General features: G+C 43.1%; 1 protein-coding gene across 1 annotated transcript in view; it reads right to left on the reverse strand.

Moving 5' to 3' along the window:
- cdh23 (cadherin-related 23) overlaps nt 1–22,526 on the reverse strand; it is a 655,816-nt gene that overhangs the window by 275,788 nt on the left and 357,502 nt on the right. Inside the window, exons 11-13 of the mRNA XM_036980724.1 lie at nt 16,835–17,023; nt 7,595–7,744; nt 5,777–5,935 (exon numbers count right to left, since the gene is read on the reverse strand). Coding sequence (XP_036836619.1) covers nt 5,777–5,935; nt 7,595–7,744; nt 16,835–17,023 — 498 coding nt within the window. The remainder of the gene's footprint in view (nt 1–5,776; nt 5,936–7,594; nt 7,745–16,834; nt 17,024–22,526) is intronic.

The raw sequence follows: 22,526 nt of genomic DNA on the forward strand, positions 1-22,526 counted from the left end.
TGAAGGAATCTCCATTCCATAGGAGTGAGAAGAAAATGGCCATTGTGAATAAATATTTACCAAGCACCCACCACACACACTCTTTTTCTCACACACATTGACAGAACCCCAAATCCATTAGTGTTACAACGGCTAAAGGAAAGTGAGAGACTGAAAATACGATTGGAGGCTATGAATAAGAAATGAAAGAATACAAACACACCCAAGGAGGGGAGAAAACAAAGAGCAATTTTACTGATATGAGGAGATCCCGGAGTCTAAACTCTCCAGGGTGAGAAAGAGTGTGATGGAGAGAGAGACCTGGACAGAGAGTAAATCCAAATAAATATTTATAATGATAAGTAACACTGCAGCTGATAAATATGAAACAGTCTGTGGTCTGGGCTGCTCTCCGTTTGTGTGCTTGTGTGTGTGCTTATGTTTGTGTGTGAGTCCGTGTCAGAGAGAGAGAGTTTGTGCGTGCGTGTGCATTTTTGTGCGCGTGTGTGGGAAGACGGGACATTGAGTAATCATTTAATAAGGCTTGTATGTATATAAACCATTATCAGTTGAATCAAAAATATTAAGCTCAACAAAGCATTTCAATTACATTTCTGGTGCTCATTTGGCACTGTTTGAAACCACTGGGAAAATTACCTTAACATACTTATAATTATTTATACTTATGCAAATTTAAATATGCATATCTACTTTGCCCTACCTCCCCATTAAGACGCACCTCACATACTAAACTCTGGAATGCACAACACCCTGGCCATCACAAGCATGGCCATAAAATGTAGGGCAATAATTATGTTAATTGAATGAATGAACAAATGTTTATTTTATATACCTTTATTTGACCGGGTAGGCTAGTTGAGAACAAGTTCTCATTTTCAACTGCGACCTGGCCAAGATAAAGCATAGCAGTGTGAACAGACATCAACACAGAGTTGACTAACTGACCTACTGACTCATAAAAACAAATCAACGGGCAAACAAACGGACAAACAAACTAATGAACAAACAAACAAACGGAACAACAGACGGACGGATGGACAGATGGGCTGACTGGCTGGCTGACAGACTAACTCACTAACTAACTAACATAAGCCTTCAAGTACTGTCATACTGACTTACAGCTGACTCACACAGGTTGAGTGCTGGATCATGTTCATGAGGCACAAAACAGAAGAAAATAGTCCGAAACAGAGAGGTACTATCTGAACTAGTCCAATATGAAATAATTATTTTTGTTTTCCATCACAAGCAGTTTTAAACATTTTACTTTATGTGCCCCAATGAACACGACCCTGAGCTCTCCAGTGAGCTGGAGGAGTTAGAGTGTCTGTCCAGGCGTGTGGTGCTGAAATGGCATTTGCCTGCCATCTGGTGCAGTTCACACCCTGTCTGTGACTTAGTTCACTGAGTTCTTGGTGTGGCAATGACTGCCTAAAAAGTCTGTTCACATTTAACATTGGCACTCTGAAGTGCTAAGAGGATTTATACAGTATGTACTGTCAGTCCCATTTTATCACATTGAATATCCCTTATAGCAACTGTGGCTGATTGATAATAGAATTTCAGAATGTTTTTTAATGATGATACAATTTATATACACAACTTTTGGTGTACTGTAAAATTGCTTATCTTTACTCAGAATATTTAGAAGAATAATGTGTCTTCCTATTAATCTAAGGAATTAGTAAGGCATCATTAATACATTTCCGTGCACACACAGGATAGAAAGATGTCATACATTCGTTTGATCAGGGCTGAGCATATCCAACAAATAGCAATATCCTCCCCATATTAAATAGGTATCTGTAATCGTTAGTTCATAACTATGAACGGAAACAGAGCGCAGAGCCACATACACATACCAACATGCACATTAACTCATTGAAATTACTTCACTGGCATTTATTCACACATAGCACACAAGTACACGCAAAAGCACAAGAAGGGACACATGCGCATGCACACAGACAAACACTTTCATGAATATACACATGCACACATTCACTTGCACACAGACACACACACTTGTGAGGTGTGTGTGATGACTGTCTGTCAGGCTCTAGCGTGATAATTCTCTGCTCTGTCCGTGTGCTGACCTTGAGGGATGGTGGTGAGGGATGAGGCAGTATGACACAGGACTGTGTGTGTGTTTGTGGGTGTGTCAGCCATAAAGCCAACCCGGCTCTAACATGTATTTATGGACAGAGGCTGGAGGAGTGGGGAAACATCTGTTTAGTCAGAGGAGATGGTCGGTCACTCAATGAGTGTGTTTGTGTGTGTCTGTGTTCACAGAGGACAGCAGCTGTTGACCGCATAGAGTGAAGTACACAACTGTGGTACTAGAATAGTGGAAAGGTCTAGTGGTTGGCTTTCAAATTATGTACCCCCAAACTAGAGTGCACGCCTCTCCTCCTCCTCCTCTGACCGACCATCTCCTCTGGCATGGACACACTGACAAACACGCCTACACACACACACCAAGTCATGACATGCAGTATAGTGTGTATACAGACGTTCTGACACTAGTGAGTGGTGTCATGACTGACCTGTGAGGTTCCCGCAGATGGGGAGAGGTATAGAGGGATTGATTGGGGGGGGGGGGGGGGTTATGACAACTCATGCCCATTGTAAATCTTAAGAATCCTTGGTCCTGTTAATGTTTGGGACTGGAATGTCTTTGTGTGGGCCTTATGGAGAATCTACCTCAGAACTGTAACATGCAATAAATGGCCTTTGGGACAATATATTTCATCAGCCAAAATGGTGGTAACAATGATCGATGGAATATGACAATGAATGTTGTTTTTGTTATTTTATTGAAAGATAAATGACGAAGTTATAACGAAAACATTTAACTTACTCTTCAAGTTAATGTTTTCGTTATAACGTCGTCATTTATCTTTCAATAAAATAACAAAAACAACATTCATTTTCATAATATGTACATGATGTTTACATACTGTGCATTGTGTAGAGAATATCCAGATCAAAGAGAATGTTTTTGTAAAGATGAACTGTGAATTTAGTTGTTACTCTGAAACTAGATCAGAGTAAAATCCTGATACCTTTCCTTTGTAACGAGCTACGCCCCACAGGGAACCCAGAGAGCATGCCATAAAGAATTTACATCCAGACTAAGTTGACCGCCTGCTGCAGCCAAGGTCTACGGATAGTTGTGATTCCAAACGCAACACAAGGAAAAGGACAAATGAACCTCTTAACAATCAAGGCTACAGTAGATTACTGTATCTTAGAAGGCGAATTCAAGAAGAACCAACTGGTTATTCTCTTTCAGTCATCGGTTATCTACACGGCCTTCCTGCCCAAGCTGGGAGCATCGATATGGCTGATTATCCTCCTCAGAAGTCCACTCTCACAGAATAAGTGCAAGATAACAGACTACCAAGAGAAAGGACACTGACATTGTGTGGACAATCAGAGACATACATCCGGTGATGAAGGAAACGCGGCCATCTAAGATCGTTGCCTAAATCTCCTAAGCGGAACTCGGTCCATGAAGACATACCCAACGCAGATTTTCAGCAAGTAAATACATTCATTATAATTCTGACCAATTAGAGCGGCAGTTTGGGTAGGTGTTAAACTAAACTAAACATAGTTTACAAATGTGCTTTTCTCTTGTGCACTCTCCTCTCTCTAAATCCACATCTTGTGTAACATGTGTCATATTGTGTTGGTCCGCTAGGGACCTGTTTTGCCATTGTATGAAGTTATAACCAATAACCTAGACTGTTTTGTTTATGTTTATCTTATATTATCCTTTAGCTCGTTAGTAAATAAATAATCAACTCAATCGGTGTGATACGGAATGATTTAGTGAGACCCGGGTTTGTGTAGATTTACGAATTATGCGACGTTCAGAATGAGACTGAAATGAATGAATTAATTAGCAACTGGAAATTAGTTCATTAGCGACTGCTATGAAATCGATATTCTGATATTCTTTGAGTTAATTTGGGAAACAGTAACTCAAACAAACTTTTCCCATGGTGCCCCAGGTTACTGAGTTAATTATGAACACAGTTAATTATTCAATGAATAGCAGTCGTCACATTAATGATACAATGTCTCAACAGTGGTGGTGAGCTTGGAAGTGCTGAAGTGCTGTGTGTGAAATAACAGCAAAAATAATTGGGCTTTACTGGCTAGACACTACAGTACAACAGCTTCAGAAAGAGAGGGATGAGAGAGAAAGAGGGAGAGGGAGAGGAAACAGGAAGGGGAGTAAGAATGGGGAGGATGATAAGAGACTTAGTGAAATAGCAGCTAGAGCAGACAGGACAGAGCGAAAGACATACAGTAACACTTTATAATAACATTCATGAATGAACCTATACAAATGCTTGTGAATGTCTTTATGCTTTACAAATAATTATACATGATTTAAATGCTTATGGAATGGATAGCTTAAAATGTTTAGAAATGCTTGTTAATAAATGTTTATACATGTTTACAAATAAATGTGTTAATAGTTTATACATGTTTATTGATGCTTATTCATGATAGTTATTATAGAATGTTACCAGACATACTGTACTGAGGTTACATGGAAGCATGAGAGATTAGTCAGGAAAGCAGTGTGCAGCAGTGTGTCCGGCCTGAGTGTTTTTGTGTGTCCTCGATGTGTGTGTGAGTGTTTGTGGCCGATGTCTGACTTGCTTTGTGTGTGTGTGTGTGTGTGTGTGTGTGTGTGTGTGTGTGTGTGTGTGTGTGTGTGTGTGTGTGTGTGTGTGCGCCTGCTCACAGCGAACGTCATCAAGAAGACTTATTGGGTATTAGATTGCCCGGGTGTGTCGCGATTTCAATTTCACGAGCGCACAGTCTATAAACAGTATGGATTTCTACCGTATGCTTTTTGCGCTTCTTGTATCTACTGGAGCAGGTTAGAGTCTAAGTGTGTGTGTGTGTAAGTCTGAGAGTACTGTCATCGTAATTAATGGTAATACAGTTATTGTGGGAACTATGTGCAGATAACCGGCAGTGCTTCCCAAATGGCACTCTATTCCCTATTTCGTGCACTACCTTTGACTATGGTCAAACTGCTAGGTCAGATTATATAGATGATAGTGACCTCTGGTCTTGGTATGGATTAAACGTAGAGAGTAATAAAGGCAGGGTGGTACTAGGAGACACACACATGCACACATGCCTGCCCACACACACATGCTCACTCCCACACACAGGAAGAGTAACACACACACACGCGTACGCACGCACACACACACACACACACACACACACACACACACACACACACACACACACACACACACACACACACACACACACACACACACACACACACACACACACACACACACACACACACACACACACACACACACACACACACACACACCGAGGATGAGTGTCAGTGAGGGTCATTCACCTGGAGGCCATCTCTGATCCTGATGAGAATGTTTTGATTGTTTCAACATGTTGAGGATTTTGGTTGGCCACTCTGTGTTAATATCAGATTTACATGGTTTTAGGTAGCTACAGTATACCATACAGCAATTGGTACATGCAGCAAACGAGACAGTGCAATGCCCTTTGATGTTCTTGAACCGGGGTCTCCCAGCTAACTACTGCTCCAACAGGGTAAACCATACTTCGGGGAGATTGTAACGAGCTTACCTAGGCAAGGGGTGTTACAGCACAACATACACCATACCACAGCATGCTACAGTGTAATCCAGTGACAAGCTGTGTGTGTGTTACAGTGTGTTATAGCATGTTGCAGTGATAACCTTACCTGGATGCGTAGCAGGGAGGTGCCTCTGGGAGTGTTCTCAGGCAGACTGATGTTGTACAGAGGTTTACTGAAGATGGGCCGGTTGTCATTCTCATTGATCAGGTCAATGTAGATACGAGCAAAACCCACATGGTCTGACATGGACTCATTGGCAAATAGCTGAAAGAGAGAGGGGAGAGACTCTAATACTTAATAGAAGGTCAAAAAGTTAAAATGCTCTGTTGCCACCTTCACTTTATAGCGGTTGCTGTGAATTTGACAATAACTTACAGGCAGCCAGCGGCAAGTAAGTTACTGTATTTCATATTGAACTACACCTACAATAATCAAAACAAAACCCATCAGCTAATTTTGTAGAGTTGTTTGGCATATGTATGTGTGTTAAAACACTTAGGCTCTGGTCATTCTGGTGGTTTATAGGAATCAAAACGTCTGGACTGCATTTGATTGGAAAATATTTGTTGAAAATGCATGTTCTCCGTTCACAAGCTGCACTGTCCATCAGTCTCTTTATTCACAATTTGACAATTCATAGTATTGTCACCCATCAGACAATTACCAATTCCATCTTGCCAAATGCATCTATTATTATACACTACATGACAAAGTCTGGACACCTGCTCGTCTAACATCTCATTCCAAAATCATGGGCATTAATATGGAGTTGGTCCAGCCTTTGCTGTTATAACAGCATCCTCTATTCTGGGAAGGCCTTCCACTAGATGTTGGAACATTGCTGCAGAAACTTGCTTCTATTCAGCCATGAGCATTAGTGAGGTCTGGCACCAATGTCGGGCGATTAGGGCTGGTTCGCAGTGTGCACTCCAATTCATCCCAAAGGTGTTCAATGGGGTTGATGTCAGGGCTCTGTGCAGGCCAGTCAAGTTCTTCCACACCGATCTCGACAAATAATTTCTGCATGGACCTCGCTTTAGTACGTGTTTTACCTAATGTGACTATATACCGTTACTGTCTTTATAGCGCTACCATGCTTTGGTTCTCAGGATGTGTGGACCTAAACATAAACTTACAGTTGCAGTTCAAATCACTGAAAAAACACTATGGGTCAGTTTCCAGGAACAAAGATGAATTCTATATATTTTCTAAAAAGCATGCCATATGGAGAATGTCAATTGAAAGTGTGTTTTAGTCCAGGAGTAGGCATACTAAATTGACTGATGAGTGTGAAAAATCCAGCAGCGTTGCAGTTCTTGACACACTCAACCAGTGTGCCTGGCACCTACTACCATACCCCGTTCAATGGCACTTAAACCTTTTGTCTTTCCCATTCACCCTCTAAATGGCACACATACACAATCCATGTCTCAACTGTCTCAAGGCTTAAAAATCCTTCTTTCACCTGTCTCCTCCACTTCATATACACTGATTGAAGTGGATTTAACAGGTGACATCAATAAGAGATTATAGCTGTCACCTGGATAGTCTATGTCAAAGAAAGAGCAAGTGTTCCAAATGTTTTGTACATAATTAATTAATTTAAAAGTAAAAAAATGGATGTACCAATCGCTCCTTAAATCTGGGTCCTAGAAACCTGCTCATTGTGTCTTTGCTCACTGTGCTCCATACGTTAGATGACTTGCTCTTGTACATTTTACTGATAGTGTGTTTGTAACGGAAATAAGAACGTGCCGTAAACAAGTTTTTGTGTGGGTGTGTGTTTGTGTGCATGCGTTTGTGTGTTCGTTAGTGTGTATGTGTGTGTGTGTGTGTGTGTGTGTGTGTGTGTGTGTGTGTGTGTGTGTGTGTGTGTGTGTGTGTGTGTGTGTGTGTGTGTGTGTGCGTGCAGATTGAACTCACAGAGAAGCTGTAGGCGCGAATATTCTCATAGTCCAGAGGCACGGCCACCCTCATCCTGATGTCAGCCCGGCCCTGCACCGCCGTGGGGGAGATGGTGAAGTGATCCGAGTTGTTCCCCGTTAGGAACACCTGAAACATACTATTCACTCCCTAGAGGAGAGGGTGGAGGGATAGAGAGAGGGAGGGATAGGGGTCACAAGGGCGAGAGAGTTAGATATTGGTTAAATATTCAAATGGATGATAATAAAAGCTGCAGTATGAGATGTGGGACTGCATTAAGGACTATGGATTAAAATTTGCTCTTTTGCTACTCCGGCATATTTACATTGAAGTGAAAACTGTTGATTAAAGTGAACTGCTGTCCTGTTTGCTGTCCTGGTGATGACTCACAAGCACATGCCATTAGATATCTAAATCATAAAATTATTAAAATGGTACTATGGCAACAACATATGTAGCAAAAAGGAATTACTATTTGTTAATCAATAAAGATCCAGATACTTAGCAGTATCATACATTCAGCATATGTACTTTTACAGATACACACACTAGCATTTACTCTTACACACCAGTGTTGTGTTCGAGACCATCTAAAGCAAGACCGATTCAAGACCAAGACAGGAGCAAATCGAGTCAAGACCAAGACCAAAGGGGGGGGGGGGGGGGGGGGGGGTGAGACCGAGTCAAGAACAAGTCCAGAAAAACGTGAGTCCAATTCAAGACCATGGTCTTTCCAATGACAATAACCAGTGGTGGAGTGGTGCCAGGAAAAGTGGGTATATTCTAATTTTGCCAAAAGTTTCCAAATGCAACGGCACCATGTGTAAAAAAAAATCCTATGTTTTCCTATAGTTTATAATGCATGTATGTGTTTCTGAGAGTCTTAGCTTTCAGGAATGGGGTAATAATAGCTAATAGCTCCAACCGTACAAACGCTAGAGTCAAATTTGTAGGAAGTAACCAGAAACCTCTCAGTTTTTCCCAAACGCCAATAGTGGACATCGAAGGTTACTCATGTAACTGAGCTTCTATGAACTAAGACGCACATATTTTTTTCGTTAAATCCACCACGCAGTTAATCGGCTTAGGCCCTATTTTTCTCACCCCTGGTGTACACACTGCTAGCATGTACAAGACAAAACCTTAATTACTGGAGTGTGAGAGTCAGAAAATGTCTGACTTTATTTTGACTGAGCACAAACCTCTTCAAAACATTGAGAAATGGGGAGCTCGATTGATGCCAAGCACACGCATGCATTCACCAATTATTGGCTCCATCCATGCACATTTATCTTCTTATTATCTCTACATTTCATTCCTCTATCCTCTCTCATCCCTCCCTCTATATATCTCAGTATGTACACCCACCCCTCTACCTGTAATCTATCTCTTTTCTCTCTTATCTCTGTCTTTGAGATGCAGGGTCAGAGGTTAGATCGTATCTCAGAGCGGCTGCTCTAACTTCCCCTGACTGGAAACCACCAGCCACCACACACACAAATACACCACCACCCTACCCACACAACACAAACCACTGAGAGCATGTGGCATGGTTATGAACTGTGTCTCACCACCCGCAGCCAATTATAAAGACCCCTTTTCTATTTCTGTGGGAATCCATTTGCCAGCGAAATGGCTCATGACGACAGCGGGAGAATGATTGATCCGCAGAGAGAACATTTTTCGGAGTTCAATAAACATTTAACCTGGAGGGTTCTCTTTTTTGCAGAAAAAGACAAGAAGAGAGAACAAACAACGGAGGGAAAAAAATCAACCCCTGAAAAAATAAACAAGTGAAGATTAGAACCCACTAAATAGACCCAAACATCCGTCTGACAACTGTCGGCAGGCAACGGGTTGCGCTCCATATTGCACCCTATTCAGTACATAGTGCACTACTTTTGACCAGAGCCCTATTGGAGTTCATAATCTCGTATCCTCATCTGAATCGTCCTCTCTTTATCTCTCCCACATAAAAGTCACTCCACCGTATTGCTTAACATTATGTAAATTGTAATTGGGCGTTTGAGTACAGAATAGAGCAAATCTCCATGCCCACAAAGCTGCCACTGCTACAGCTGCCGTCACTTCTACTAAAGTGATGATTACAACGCCAATGGCAGCTCATTGAAGCCATGCGTTTAAATCAGAATTGTATGTGTATGTGTGTGTGTGTGAGGTATGTTTGCGGACCGTCTGACTGTGTGTGCGTGCGTGTGTGTGTGTGTGTTTGATGAAATCAGAATGACACAATGAGAGGATAAGGTGTGCTGTCGAGGAAATGAGGATGTTTAAGGAGCCATGTTGACAAGCATGACTATCTAAATCGCTCCGGCTACACTTAGGCTGGGATTCACTCAGATCACGCTTGTAGACAATGCAGCTTTTAAAGGCAATGTTACCATGTTCGCGGAGATCACATTCAAGGTAAAAGCTTCAATGTCAAGCGCACAATAGCGAGGTTTCAGATTTAATCCTGGTCTTTTGCTCTTAGTCATGTTGGTTTAGTGTGCGTACACATGATCCAGTGACATCATTTTTGTTGTCGTAGTCAGAGATTAAGAGAAAACAAAGGCTGGCGTAACATGAAGAACATGCAACATGCCACTATTGTGTTATTTACAACTGTTTTATATTTGATCAAATACAAATAAAACGTATCAAACACAAACTCATAAAGCTCACTTTTTACATGTTGACTTTCACCATTTCACACCATTATTGGCTCCTTCAAGATGAGTGTCACATTATTCACAGTATCCCTTAGCTCAAATCCCTCCTTTAGCACAACCAAATATTTTATTTTACCAAGGTATTCACTTTATAGGGAATAGAGGGCCATTTAGGGCTCAGACAGTGGATCGATGGTGGAGGGCATTATGTTTGGCGGTTAAAATGGCCCTATGTTTTTGTTTTGTTTTTCATCTCGCAGAGAACCATTGTGGCTGATGACTGGCTATTTTTAAAAAAATTCAATATGCAGGGATGTCACTTCAAACTGCCCGTAATTGCCCATCCATTTGCCTCTCTCTCTTTATCTCAGAAGCTCTCATACCAAGGTCCTGTCAGATGTGGCTGTCACAAAGTTTAGTGACGAGTTTTGAGCGGAAAGTTTTAGATTCAAACAGAGAAGAGTGATGAAGAAAGAGCTCTGTAACTACCACTTGTGTCACCCACTAGTAAAAATGGAACATCTCTGACACTCTCCCTCTCGACGTGTGGGTTAGCAGTGCATCTAGTAATGCATCTGTCAATGTCAACTCTGCCTTGTAATTGTGACAAGTGGAGGCTGGCAGTGGGAGAAATATTTATGAATACAGAACTTTAATTTGCATGTTGTTGATATTGTTCCATTAATTCAATTCCAGACATTACAATGAGCCAATCCTCAACATTCTACCTTTCATCAGTCTCTACTGGTTTTTACGATTCAGATCTTTTTTGTTGTGTTGAGCATATGTATCAGTGCATACCTTTTTATGTGCAGGTGTTTGTACATGCATTCATGTGTATGTGTGTTATTGTGGAGTGAGGTAGTGTCTTTGTTGTTGTGTTAACCTGTGTATGCTGTGTGTGTGTGTTAATCTAGGGTTGCACCCCAAATGGCACCCTAGTCCCTACATAGTGAACTACACGGTAATTCTTTGTTGTTGTTTCAACGTATTATTTCCAGTCAAAAAGTTGTGCAGCATATTTCAAGCAATACAAACTTTAAATGTGAAGTTATACTAACTCACACCAAATTTACTTTGACTAATACAATACAGTTAACTTCACCATTTGTCAGTTTAACTTACACTTCCTAGTTAAATCAATAGCAACATAGTTATGTCAACTTTAAATGTAGAGCTATCCTAATTAACACCAACTTTGAATAACTTACTATGTATAATTTAATTCATTTATGTTTAAATAGTGATAACTACACCTCCATTTTAAATGTAATATAACTTACTATCAGGTTAAGTAGATAATAGTAAATATAGACAAGTGATGGGACGTTTGATACCAGAGAGCCGATGCAGTTTTCAAAGCACAGCTGATCCGACAAAATGTACCAATGCTCATTTCAAGGTTAGATTAACATGTGATCAATGATATCTTCGTTTAATCACATGCTTTTTTGAAACGTGTTTCAAAATGCGAGATCCCACTGATTTCACCATTATGCCAGTGCTTTCTTCGATGGTGAGTTTCTTTTAGAAAGCAATAATTAGTTGTATTTTTTGGCAGCACATACAGTTGAAGTCGGAAGTTTACATACACTTAGGTTGAAGTCATTAAAACACTTTTTCACCCACTCAACAAATTTCTTGTTAACAAACTATAGTTTTGGCAAGTCAATTAGGACATTGACTTTGTGCATGACACAAGTAATTTTTCCAACAATTGTTTACAGACAGATTATTTCACTTATAATTCACTGTGTCACAATTCCAGTGGGTCAGAAGTTTATATATAATAAGATGACTGTGCCTTTAAACAGCTTGGGAAATGCCAGAAGATTATGTCATGGCTTTAGAAGCTTCTGATAGGCTAATTGGCATCATTTGAGTGAATTGGAGGCATACCTGTGGATGTATTTCAAGGCCTACCTTCAAACTCAGTGCCTCCCTGCTTGGCATCGTGGGAAAATCAAAAGAAATCAGCCACGACCTCAGAAAAAAAATGTAGACCTCCACACGTCTGGTTCATCCTTGGGAGCAATTTCCAAACACCTGAAGGTACCATGTTCATCTGTACAAACAATAGTACTCAAGTATAAACACCATGGGACCACACAGCCATCATACCACTCAGGAAGGAGACAAGTTCTGTCTCCTGATATTAATGTACTTTCGTGCAAAAAGTGCAAATCAATCCCAGAACAACAGCAAAGGTCCTTGTGAAAATGCTGGAGGGAACAGGTAGAAAAGTGTCTATATCCACAGTAAAACGAGTCCTATAACGACACAACCTAAAGGCCGCTCAGCAAGGAAGAAGCCACTGCTCCAAAACCGCCATAAAAAAGACAGACTACGGTTTGCAACTGCACATGGGGATCGTACTTTTTGGAGAAATGTCCAAGGAGGCCTGAAAACCTGACTCAGTTAGAACAACTCTGTCAGGAGAAATGGGCCAAAATTCACCCAACTTATTGTGGGAAGCTTGTGGAAGTCTAATCGAAATGTTTGACCACTCATGCCCTTTGCACGACTCCAACACCATCATTAAGTTTGCTGACGACACAACAGTGGTAGGCCTGATCACTGACAACGACGAGACAGCCTATAGGGAGGAGGTCAGAGACCTGGCCGGGTGGTGCAAGAATAACAACCTAACCCCCAACGTAACCAAGACTAAGGAGATGATTGTGGACTACAGGAAAAGGAGCACCGAGCATGTCCCCATTCTCATCGACGGGGCTGTAGTGGAGCAGGTTGAGAGCTTCAAATTCCTTGGTGTCCTCATCAACAACAAACTAGATTGGTCCGAACACACCAAGACAGTCGTGAAGAGGACAAAGCCTATTCCCCCTCAGGAAACTAAAAGGATTTGGCATGGGTCCTGAGATTCTCAAAAGGTTCTACAGCTGCAACATTGAGAGCATCCTGACCGGTTGCTTCACTGCCCGGCACGGCAATTGCTCGGCCTCCGACCGCAAGGCACTTCAGAGAGTAGTGTGCACGGTACATCACTGGGGAAAAGCTGCCTGCCATCCAGGACCTCTACACCAGGCGGTGTCAGAGGAAGACCCTACAAATTGTCAAAGACCCCAGCCACCCCAGTCATAGACTGTTCTCTCTACTACAGCATGGCAAGCTGTACCGGAGTGCCAAGTCTAGGACAAAAAGGCTTCTTTTTGGGGGTAAAAACTTCCTTCAGTTTTTACTCCCAAACCATAAGACTCCTGAACAGGTAACCCAGACTATATGCATTGTGTGCCCCCCCAACCCCTCTTCTATGCTGCTGCTACTCTCTGTTTATCTTATATGCATAGTCACTTTAACTCTACATCCATGTACATACTACGGAAATGGCCAGACCAACCAGTGCTCCCTCACATTGGCTAACCGGGTTATCTGCATTGTGTCACACAACCCGCCAACCCCTCTTTTTACACTTCTGCTACTCTCTATTCATCATACATGCATAGTCATTTAACGATACCTACTTGTACATACTACCTCAATAAGCCTGACTAAAAGGTGTCTGAATAATAGCCTTGCTACTCTTTTTTCAAATGTCATTTTACTGTGGTTTTATTTCTTTACTTAAACACACACACACACACCATTTTTTTTGGCACCATTGGTTAGAGCCTGTAAGTAAGCATTTCACTGTAAGGTCTTACACCTGTTTTATTTGGAACGTGACAAATACACTTTGATTTGATTTGAAGTGTGTCTGGGATAGCGTCATCTAATATTTATAAAATATTTTTATCTGGAACTTTCTGTTCTCCTGGAATTTGTCCTTATTGTAGGCTACTACTTTTACCACTTTTAGTCTTCATTTTTACTACTATGTTTAGTACATGATCTCACACATGAATCCTTGAAGAATTGGGTGGGGCTGGCTTAAGAGGGTGTGAACCATGCTGAATGGGTGTAGACAAAGGAGAGCTCTCCAATAGGTACCAAAACATTCAAAGGCCCTTTTCTCAAAAGTGAGTTTACAAGTTTATCAACTTTCAAATCAGAATTACTTTCTCATTGTTCCTCAAAAATGTGGTGTTTGATATACCATGTTGTAGCTCTGAGTCTCTACTTTTATCCAATGTAAAAAAACAAATCACTTCAAATCACGCTTTATAAGACCGATTTCAGCCGGTAGGTCAAAATGTGTTTACGTTCCTGTCATTGAGCATTTCTGCTTTGCCAAGATAACCCATCAACCTGACTAGTGTGCACTGTGTTAAAAGCTCTGAGGAATTAACACTTTTTCGACACAATTTGGTGAAAGCCCCAAAGGCTTCAGAAAGCATAATTTTCCCAACACTAATATATACATTATCTTAACAGGGAACATCATGCTCCCATTCGTCTCTTACTCATGTGGGAGCTTTTTTTGTCAGTCTCAGAACCTTAAAAGGGTGCTTTAATGGCTTCTTCACCTGTGGGATCGTCTGAAAGGGGGTGGGGGGTCTTTTGTGGAGAAAAACTCCTTCTGATTGGCTGGGCCTGGCTCCCCATGGCTGCACCCCTGCCCAGTCATGTGAAATCCATAGATATGGTTCTAGTTATTTCAACTGACTGATGTCTTTATATGAACTGTAACTCAGTAAAATCGTTGAAATTATTGCATGTTGCGTTTATATTTTTGTTCAGTAAACATAGCACCATTTGTGTGTACTGGCCCCGGTCAAAAGTAATGCACTATATAGGGACTTTGGTGCCATTAGGTACTCATCACTAGTGATGGACAGATAGGGAGTGTAGTTAAGCTGGGGGTTGAATAGGGATGACCCAGGTGGGCCTGCATTCTGATTCATTCTCCGCTGTAGATCTGGTTGAAATCCATCTACTGTAGCTATGTAGCTGTCCGCCTTGAGCCTACCCAGCTTACCTAGAGGCACCATTTGGGGCGGCAGAGTAGCCTAGTGGTTAGAGTGTTGGATTAGTAACCGAAAGGTTGGCAGATCGAATCCCCGAGCTGACAAGGTGCAAATCTGTCGTTCTGACCCTGAACAGGCAGTTAACCCACTGTTCCTAGGCCGTCATTGTAAATAAGAATTTGATATTAACTGACTTGCCTAGATAAAAAAAAATAGAGAGAAGAATGGAAATAAACCTAAAGGCATCTATTATGGAGAATTCACAGGGGCACAGCTTGTATTGATAAAGGCATGATTTTGCCTGGGAGGAATTGAGGAGAGTCGGATGGCAACATTCTTTTTTTTTTTTAAATGCCATGCACGTGTGTTATTTTTTGTAAATTTCCTCTGCCAACTTCTGCACATGCGCACACAAACGCACACAAACGCACACACATGTGCACACATGCGCGCACACGCACACACACACACACACACACACACACACACACACACACACACATATGCTCTGACACTCTGACAGCCTCTGGGGGCAGAGGGTTGAATAGGGGATAGGGCGCAGTCTGAGAGCAGCACCCCTCTTATCCTCTACCAGGTGTGCCCGTCACCACCTGGTGGAGGAGCTCCTAGCACTCCTATCCATCGCCATGCTGACAAGACAAACACACTCCATGACATGAATAAACAAACTTGCTGCTAAGCCACTATTTCTCCACCAGACACATACTCTGTCTCTCTGCATCTCTCTCACTCTCTCTCTCTGTCTTTCTATCTCTCCCGCAGCCTCGCTCTCTCTATCCTCACCCCTTTCTCTCTCTCTCTCTTCTTCTCTCCCTCCACCTCTCACTCTGACTATCTCAGCTTCCCTCTGTCTGTATGACTGCCCTATTCACTTAACTTCCTGCCAGTACTCCATTAGTTATGCTAGTTTCTCTACACCTTCTTCACTCTTTCCCAACCTCTCTACCTCCCTCTTCTGCTCCTTCTCTCCCTCCTTCTCGTTCTCTCTCCACTTGACTTGCAGTTATCTATCAAATTTCATCCTGGCGGCTGTGGTGCTGGAATCAATCAGAGTTGACTAGCTTTCGGCTTATCTCAACCTGTGGTGATTGATTTTCCTCGTTAGGTATAATTTGATGCTCTATCCCATATCTTCCAAAGCAAATTAAATTGTAGTCTAGTCAAATGGGGCTCCTAGTCTTGGGCTGCTGTGAGTGATCGAGCAAGTGTGTGTGTAAGAAGATTGTCTGTGTGTCTGTTTATGAGCGCATGTGTATGTGTGTCTGTGTGTCAGCGCGGTGGGATGTTAGATAGAGCTAATGGGAAGTGGCGGACACATGATGGAAAACTAAAGAGGATGCTGTTGAACAGGGCTGCTTTCCCACTGGGCTGACACACTCACTCAGCACAGCACAATGTCTCCTCTGCAACTACTCACTACTGCTAAAATACACTACATCTGAATCTATACTGCTGTACTGAGCCAACGCAACATCTAGGATTGCAAGATTCCATTAAAGTTCCCAAGATTCTCAGTTTTTCCAGATATCCCGGTTGGAGGATTCCGGATTTCCTGCTTATTCTGTCCTGATCCCAGGAACTTTCAACCGTGTCAAACAAAGTGTTACCGCTTATTACCGTTTGTTACCTTTTGTTACCATATATATTGTTACAGGCATGCATGCGTGGTGATGGTAACCCACCTCATCCTTGTCTTCAGCCTGTATGAAGAGAGGCAGGGCGAAGCCCACCTGGGCCAGCTCGGTGATGTGCACACGGTACTCAGAGCTGTTGAACTTGGGCGCGTTGTCATTCTTGTCAATCAGCAGGATGGTGAAGGTGGTCATCACCGAGGCATCTGACGGTGTACGGTCATCGTTCAACTCTGTGCCCTGAGGGAAGAATGGAGGGGAGAAACGGGGGAGAGAGAGAGAGAGAGAGAGAGAAAGAGAGAGAGAGCGGAGAGAGAGACACAGGGGGAGTATCGGAGGAGGACGGGCAGGGAAGACAGGCAAATAAGTGCAAGTGCAATTCATTTCCAGTGTGAACAAGATAGCGAATGAGAAAGTGAGAGAGGTGTCATATTGGAGCTAAAATTGTTCTGGTGGAGTGAAAGCAGTAAGCACTCAATAGATGCGTCCAAATGGCACCCTATTTCCTACACTGGGCTTCCGATTGGTACAGTGGTGTCCCTACAGACACCCTGGTTTGATTCCAGGCTCTATCACAACCGGTCGTGATTGGGAGTCCCATAGCGTCGTCCGGGTTTGGCCAGTGTAGGCAGTCATTATAAATAAGAATTTGTTCTTAAAAAGATTGGACTTTTTTTTTTTTTTGCCTACAATTACATACCCAAATCTAACTGCATGTAGCTCAGGACCTGAAGCAAGGATATGCATATTCTTGATACCGTTTGAAAGGAAACACTTTGAAGTTTGTGTAAGTGTGAAATTAATGTAGGATAATGTAACCCATTAGATCTGATAAAAGATAGTACAAACAAAAACGCATGCTTATTTTATTATTACATTTTTTCATCATCTTTGAAATGCAAGAGAAAGGCCATAATGTATTATTGCAGTTTAGGTGCAATTTAGATGTGTGTGCAAAGTTTCCGATTGATCCAGTGAAGCATTTCAATACTGGACAATATTTTGTATCAAGTCTGCCCAAATGTGCCAAATTGGTCAAATGATACATAAAGAACATACAAAAATGATATGGCAATACATAATTTAAGTTTACACACTACCAGGAATGTTATACATGATGGATCATTAGCTTATACACTATCTTTCACACATCTAGATGGCCGGACGGGGTGTGTGCGGAGCCAGACACAGCAGGGGTTAACTGACTTGCCTAGTTAAATAAAGGTTAAATTAAAATGTATAAATAGTGTACTACTTTTGACCAGGGCCCATAAGACTTTATAGGGGTAGGGTTCCATTTGGGATGTAACCAATCTCCTTCAGGTATTTACAGCTGTACCTTTATTGGATCGGGGGGGCAGAGTGACTCAAAGCAATCATAGAAAGCATCTCTAAGTGGGGGCGCGAAGAGTTCACTGTAGATACACATCACACACACAATGAGATTTAAGAGAAAATAGTCCCATTACTCTCTCCCTCTCTTTTTTTGCTCTCTTTCTTTTGCTCTCTCTGTCGATAATGGGAGGAGCGGGGAGATGAAAAGAGGTGAGAGTAGGGAAATAGAAAAGGGTTTTGTCTTTTATTGTAAAAGTGACAGAGCGATGTCACAGGCAATTGGAAAGGTTCGGACAAAAGTGGTGCATTGTGGGTAATCAGGGTTTTGTGTCGTTTAGAGGCATGTACATCCTCTTCCAAGAAATATAAATAGTGACACAAGCAATAAATACACAGTAAATAACGAATAACAATAACGAGTGAAAATAACATGGCTATATACAGGGAGTACCAGTACCAAGTCGATGTGTAGGGGTACGAGTTAATTGAGGTAGTTATGTATATATACTGTAGGTAGGGGTAAAGTGACGAGGCAAAATGATAGATAAGAGGCAGTAGCAGCATTTTATGTGGTGACTGTGAAAGTGTGTGTGTGTGTGTGGCATCAGTATGCATGTGTGCTCTGTGTGTGTGTGTGTGTGTGTGTGTGTGTGTGTGTGTGTGTGTGTGTGTGTGTGTGTCTGAGATGTGGTGTCAGTGTACGTGTGTGTGGGTAGAGTCCAGTATGTGTGCATAGAGTCATTGCAGGAGAGGTAGTACAACGAAGGGTCAATGCAGGTAGTCCAGGTAGTCATTTGATGAGCTATTTAGCGGTCTAATTTAGCAGTCTTATGGCTTGGGAGTGGGTCGTGTTGGTTTCAGACTTGGTGCACTGGTATCGCTTGCCTTGGCTGGCTGGAGTCTTTGACACTTTTTTGGGCCTTATTCTGACACCGCCTGATATAGAGGTCCTGTATGGCAAGAAGCTCGGCCCCAGTGATGTAGTGGGCCATACTCACCACCCTCTGTAGGTGTCTTGCAGTTGCTTTGCGAAGAAATAATGCAGCCGGCCAAGATGCTCTCAATGGTGCAGCTGTAGAACTTTTTGTGGATCTGAGGGCCCATGCCAAATCTTTTTAGCCTCCTGAGGGGTAAGAGGCATTGTCGTGCCCTCTTCACAACTGTTTGTGAATCATGTTAATACCTTAGTGATGTGGACACCGAGGGGTTTGAATCTCTCGACCCACTTCAGTACACTCTTAGAAAAAAAGGTGCTGTCCAAAATCTTAAAGGTTTCTTTGGCTGTCCCCATAGGAGAACCCTTTGCAGAACCCTTTTTTGGTAAAAGTACAACCCTTTTGATTCCCTTTGGAGCTCCATGTACTGTAAAACCCTTTCTACAGAGGGTTAACGTGGAATCCAAAAGCATTCTGTTATGGAAAATGTATACTTGTGCTTTTCTATTTAGCAATTTTTATGTTCTACATTTGTGCTTTTTTATAAACCAATTTCTGTGTTCATGCAAGTGACTGACTGAACAAATCCTCGCTAACAGTACCTGCAATTTGGCAGTACGCCCAAACCTTGTTTTGAGAACAAAAAATATCTCAGTTTCAAGGTCTCAGTTTAGAAAGAAGAAGCCTAGTGAGGTATTGGTCTGTCACATGTTATTAACCAGTATTAGTCTGTCACCTGATTGAAACAATACGGTAATGATGAATTAATAATGCTAAATCATGCAAATATAACTCATCTGTGTATAGCCACATATAAGACAACTGCTTTGACTACCCCAGCAGAGCTTCTGACAGATGTTCACTATGGTGCATTACGTTTGTTGCAACCTCTCCAGCATGCTGATAATAAACATTGATTCATTTAAGATCGACTTTGAGTATCCCTAGTGGTAATTTCTATGACACGGTGTAGAATTTCCACGACGGTTCTACCTGGAACTTAAAAGGGTTTGCCTATGTGGACAGCTGGAAAACCCTTTGTTCACTCTTTTTTTCTAAGAATGTACAGCCTCATTGACATGGATGAGGGCGTGCTCACCCCACCGTTTTCTGTAGTCCACGATCAGCTCCTTTGACTTGTTGACATTAAGGGAGAGGTTGTTGTCCTGGCGCCACACACATCACACACACACACATCTTCCCTATAGGCTTCCTCATTTTCGTCTATGATCAGTTTGTCATGACTCTCTCTACTGGGTGAGGATCAAAGGTGCCAGATCATCTAGTTCAATGGCTGACAGATAGCCAAACTCTCTCCTGGGGGAGTAGGCCCGGTTAATGACTTAACAACCAGATCGTAAATACCTTGCAGAAACTCTGCCTTTGGCTCTGCAGTACTGAGAATGGGATGTCTGAGTGTTACACAGAGAGACTACGTGAGACCACGTGAGCACAGACTTTATGCCGGCATGATGGAACGCCCCCCCCCTTTCAACCAGAGTTGAAAGGACTCGTAACGAAATGTACATTATACCAAAACGTGCCGGGTTGCTGCCTTCATAGCTGTACCCTGAATAATCAACCATTGAGACCAGTCAACGTGCAGTTCGAGCTGAATATGTTACCTATGGTTAATTAAATCTCTACAGATGGAGGGGTGGCTACACGTCCGACAAAGGGTTTTAACCTACAAGACCATAAAATGGTAAGACCCTCTGAAACTCTTCACAAGTGAAGAAGATTGTCACAAGTTTAGAGAGGAGTAGGCAGGAGGCAGTCACAGGTTCTGAACTACTGAGTTCATTAAAGCACTATATAGCAGCAGGTTCAGCAGCTGGTGGAAGGCTGGTGACGCCGAACGCCTGAGCTGCACAGGAGGGGGAAAAGGCTTCCAGCAGGGCAGGCGGAGGGGCAGATCCTTTGTAGAAAGCCAGACCCTGTCACTGGGGTGAAAGACCGAGGCCACACTGTGGTGACGATTGGCCTGCGCCTTCTGCCGGAGGACGACATGCTGGAGACGGGTGTGCGCTGTGTTCCATAACTCCTTGGCACACTTGATTGACCATTTGATTGGGGACGGTACCCGGAAGTGAGGCTGACCGTAACCCCCAGTTGTTCCATGAAGGCCTTCCAGACACGCGAGGTGAACTGAGGACCAACGGTCAGACACGATGTCCTCCGGGATCCCGTATTGCCGGAATACGTGAAAGAAGAGAGCCACCGCGGTCTGCATGGCCGTAGGGAGACCGGGCAAAGGAATCAAACTACATGCTTTTGAAAACCAGTCCACAACGACCAGGATGGGGGTGTGCCCCTCCGAGGGGGGAAGGTCTGAGACAAAGTCCATGGAGAGATGGGACCAGGGTTAATGTGGTACTGGCAGCGGGTGGAGTTTGCCAAAGGGGAGTTGTATTGGTGTCTTGATCTGTGCGCAGGGGGAGCAGGAAGAGACGTTAACCCGGACATCCTAAGCCAAGATATTCCACCAGTACTTGGCGGAGAGACAGTCGATAGTACGGGCTATACCCGGGTGCCCCAACACAGGTGCTGTGTGTGCCCAGGCGAGGAGATGGTCCTGCACATCAGAGGGCACGTAGGTACGCCCCTCGGGGCAGTGGGCAGGGCTCGACGGTTGTCCGCATCCACATTCCACACTACAGGAGCCGCAATGCGGGACAGGGGAATAATGGGTGTCACTTTCTCCCTCCAATCCTCAGTGTCATTCACCCGGATAACGCATCGGCCTTGATGTTCTTAGATGCCGTCCGGTAGGAGAGGGTGAAGTCAAACCTGGCGAACAATAGGCCCCACCTGGCCTTGACGCAGGTTCGGCCTCTTGGCTGCTCGTAAATACTCTAGGTTCCAGTGGTCCATCCAAACAAGGAATGGGTGTTGAGCACCCTCCAGCCAGTGCTGTTTTCAGCGCCTTCTTGATGGCCAGCAACTCACTATCCCCCATGTCGTAGTTCCGCTCCGCGGGAGACCGCTTTGGTGAGTAGAAGGTGCATGGATGGAGTTTAGGCAGAGATGCAGTGCTTTGGGAGAGAACAGCCCCTACTCCAACATCGGAGGCGTCCACCTCCACGATGAAGGGCAGAGATTGGTCAGGATGAGCCAGAACAGGTGCGTTCGTAAAATGTTCCTTGATCGCACGGAAGGCTTCGTTGGCCTACTAATTCAGGGAGCTGAGAGGGGCCACCATTGTGCTGAAACCCTTAATGAAGCACCTGAAATGGTTGGCAAAACCAAGGAAGTGCTGCACCGCCTTGAGGTTGGATGGAACAGGCCACGACCATGGTCTGGACTTTCCACGGAGGTGGCACAGATAGACACAGAGAGACACCTCCCCTGACACTCCTGCGACCAACCCAACAACCTCCTCTCTGTCCACAACATCCTGGGGTTATGCAACTGTAACCAGAGAAAACCTAAAACTACGGGGTATGCAGAAGAGTCTAAGATGAGTTAAGTGA

Source organism: Oncorhynchus mykiss, chromosome 1 (genome assembly GCF_013265735.2).
Source record: "Oncorhynchus mykiss isolate Arlee chromosome 1, USDA_OmykA_1.1, whole genome shotgun sequence".
Taxonomy (NCBI): domain Eukaryota; kingdom Metazoa; phylum Chordata; class Actinopteri; order Salmoniformes; family Salmonidae; genus Oncorhynchus; species Oncorhynchus mykiss.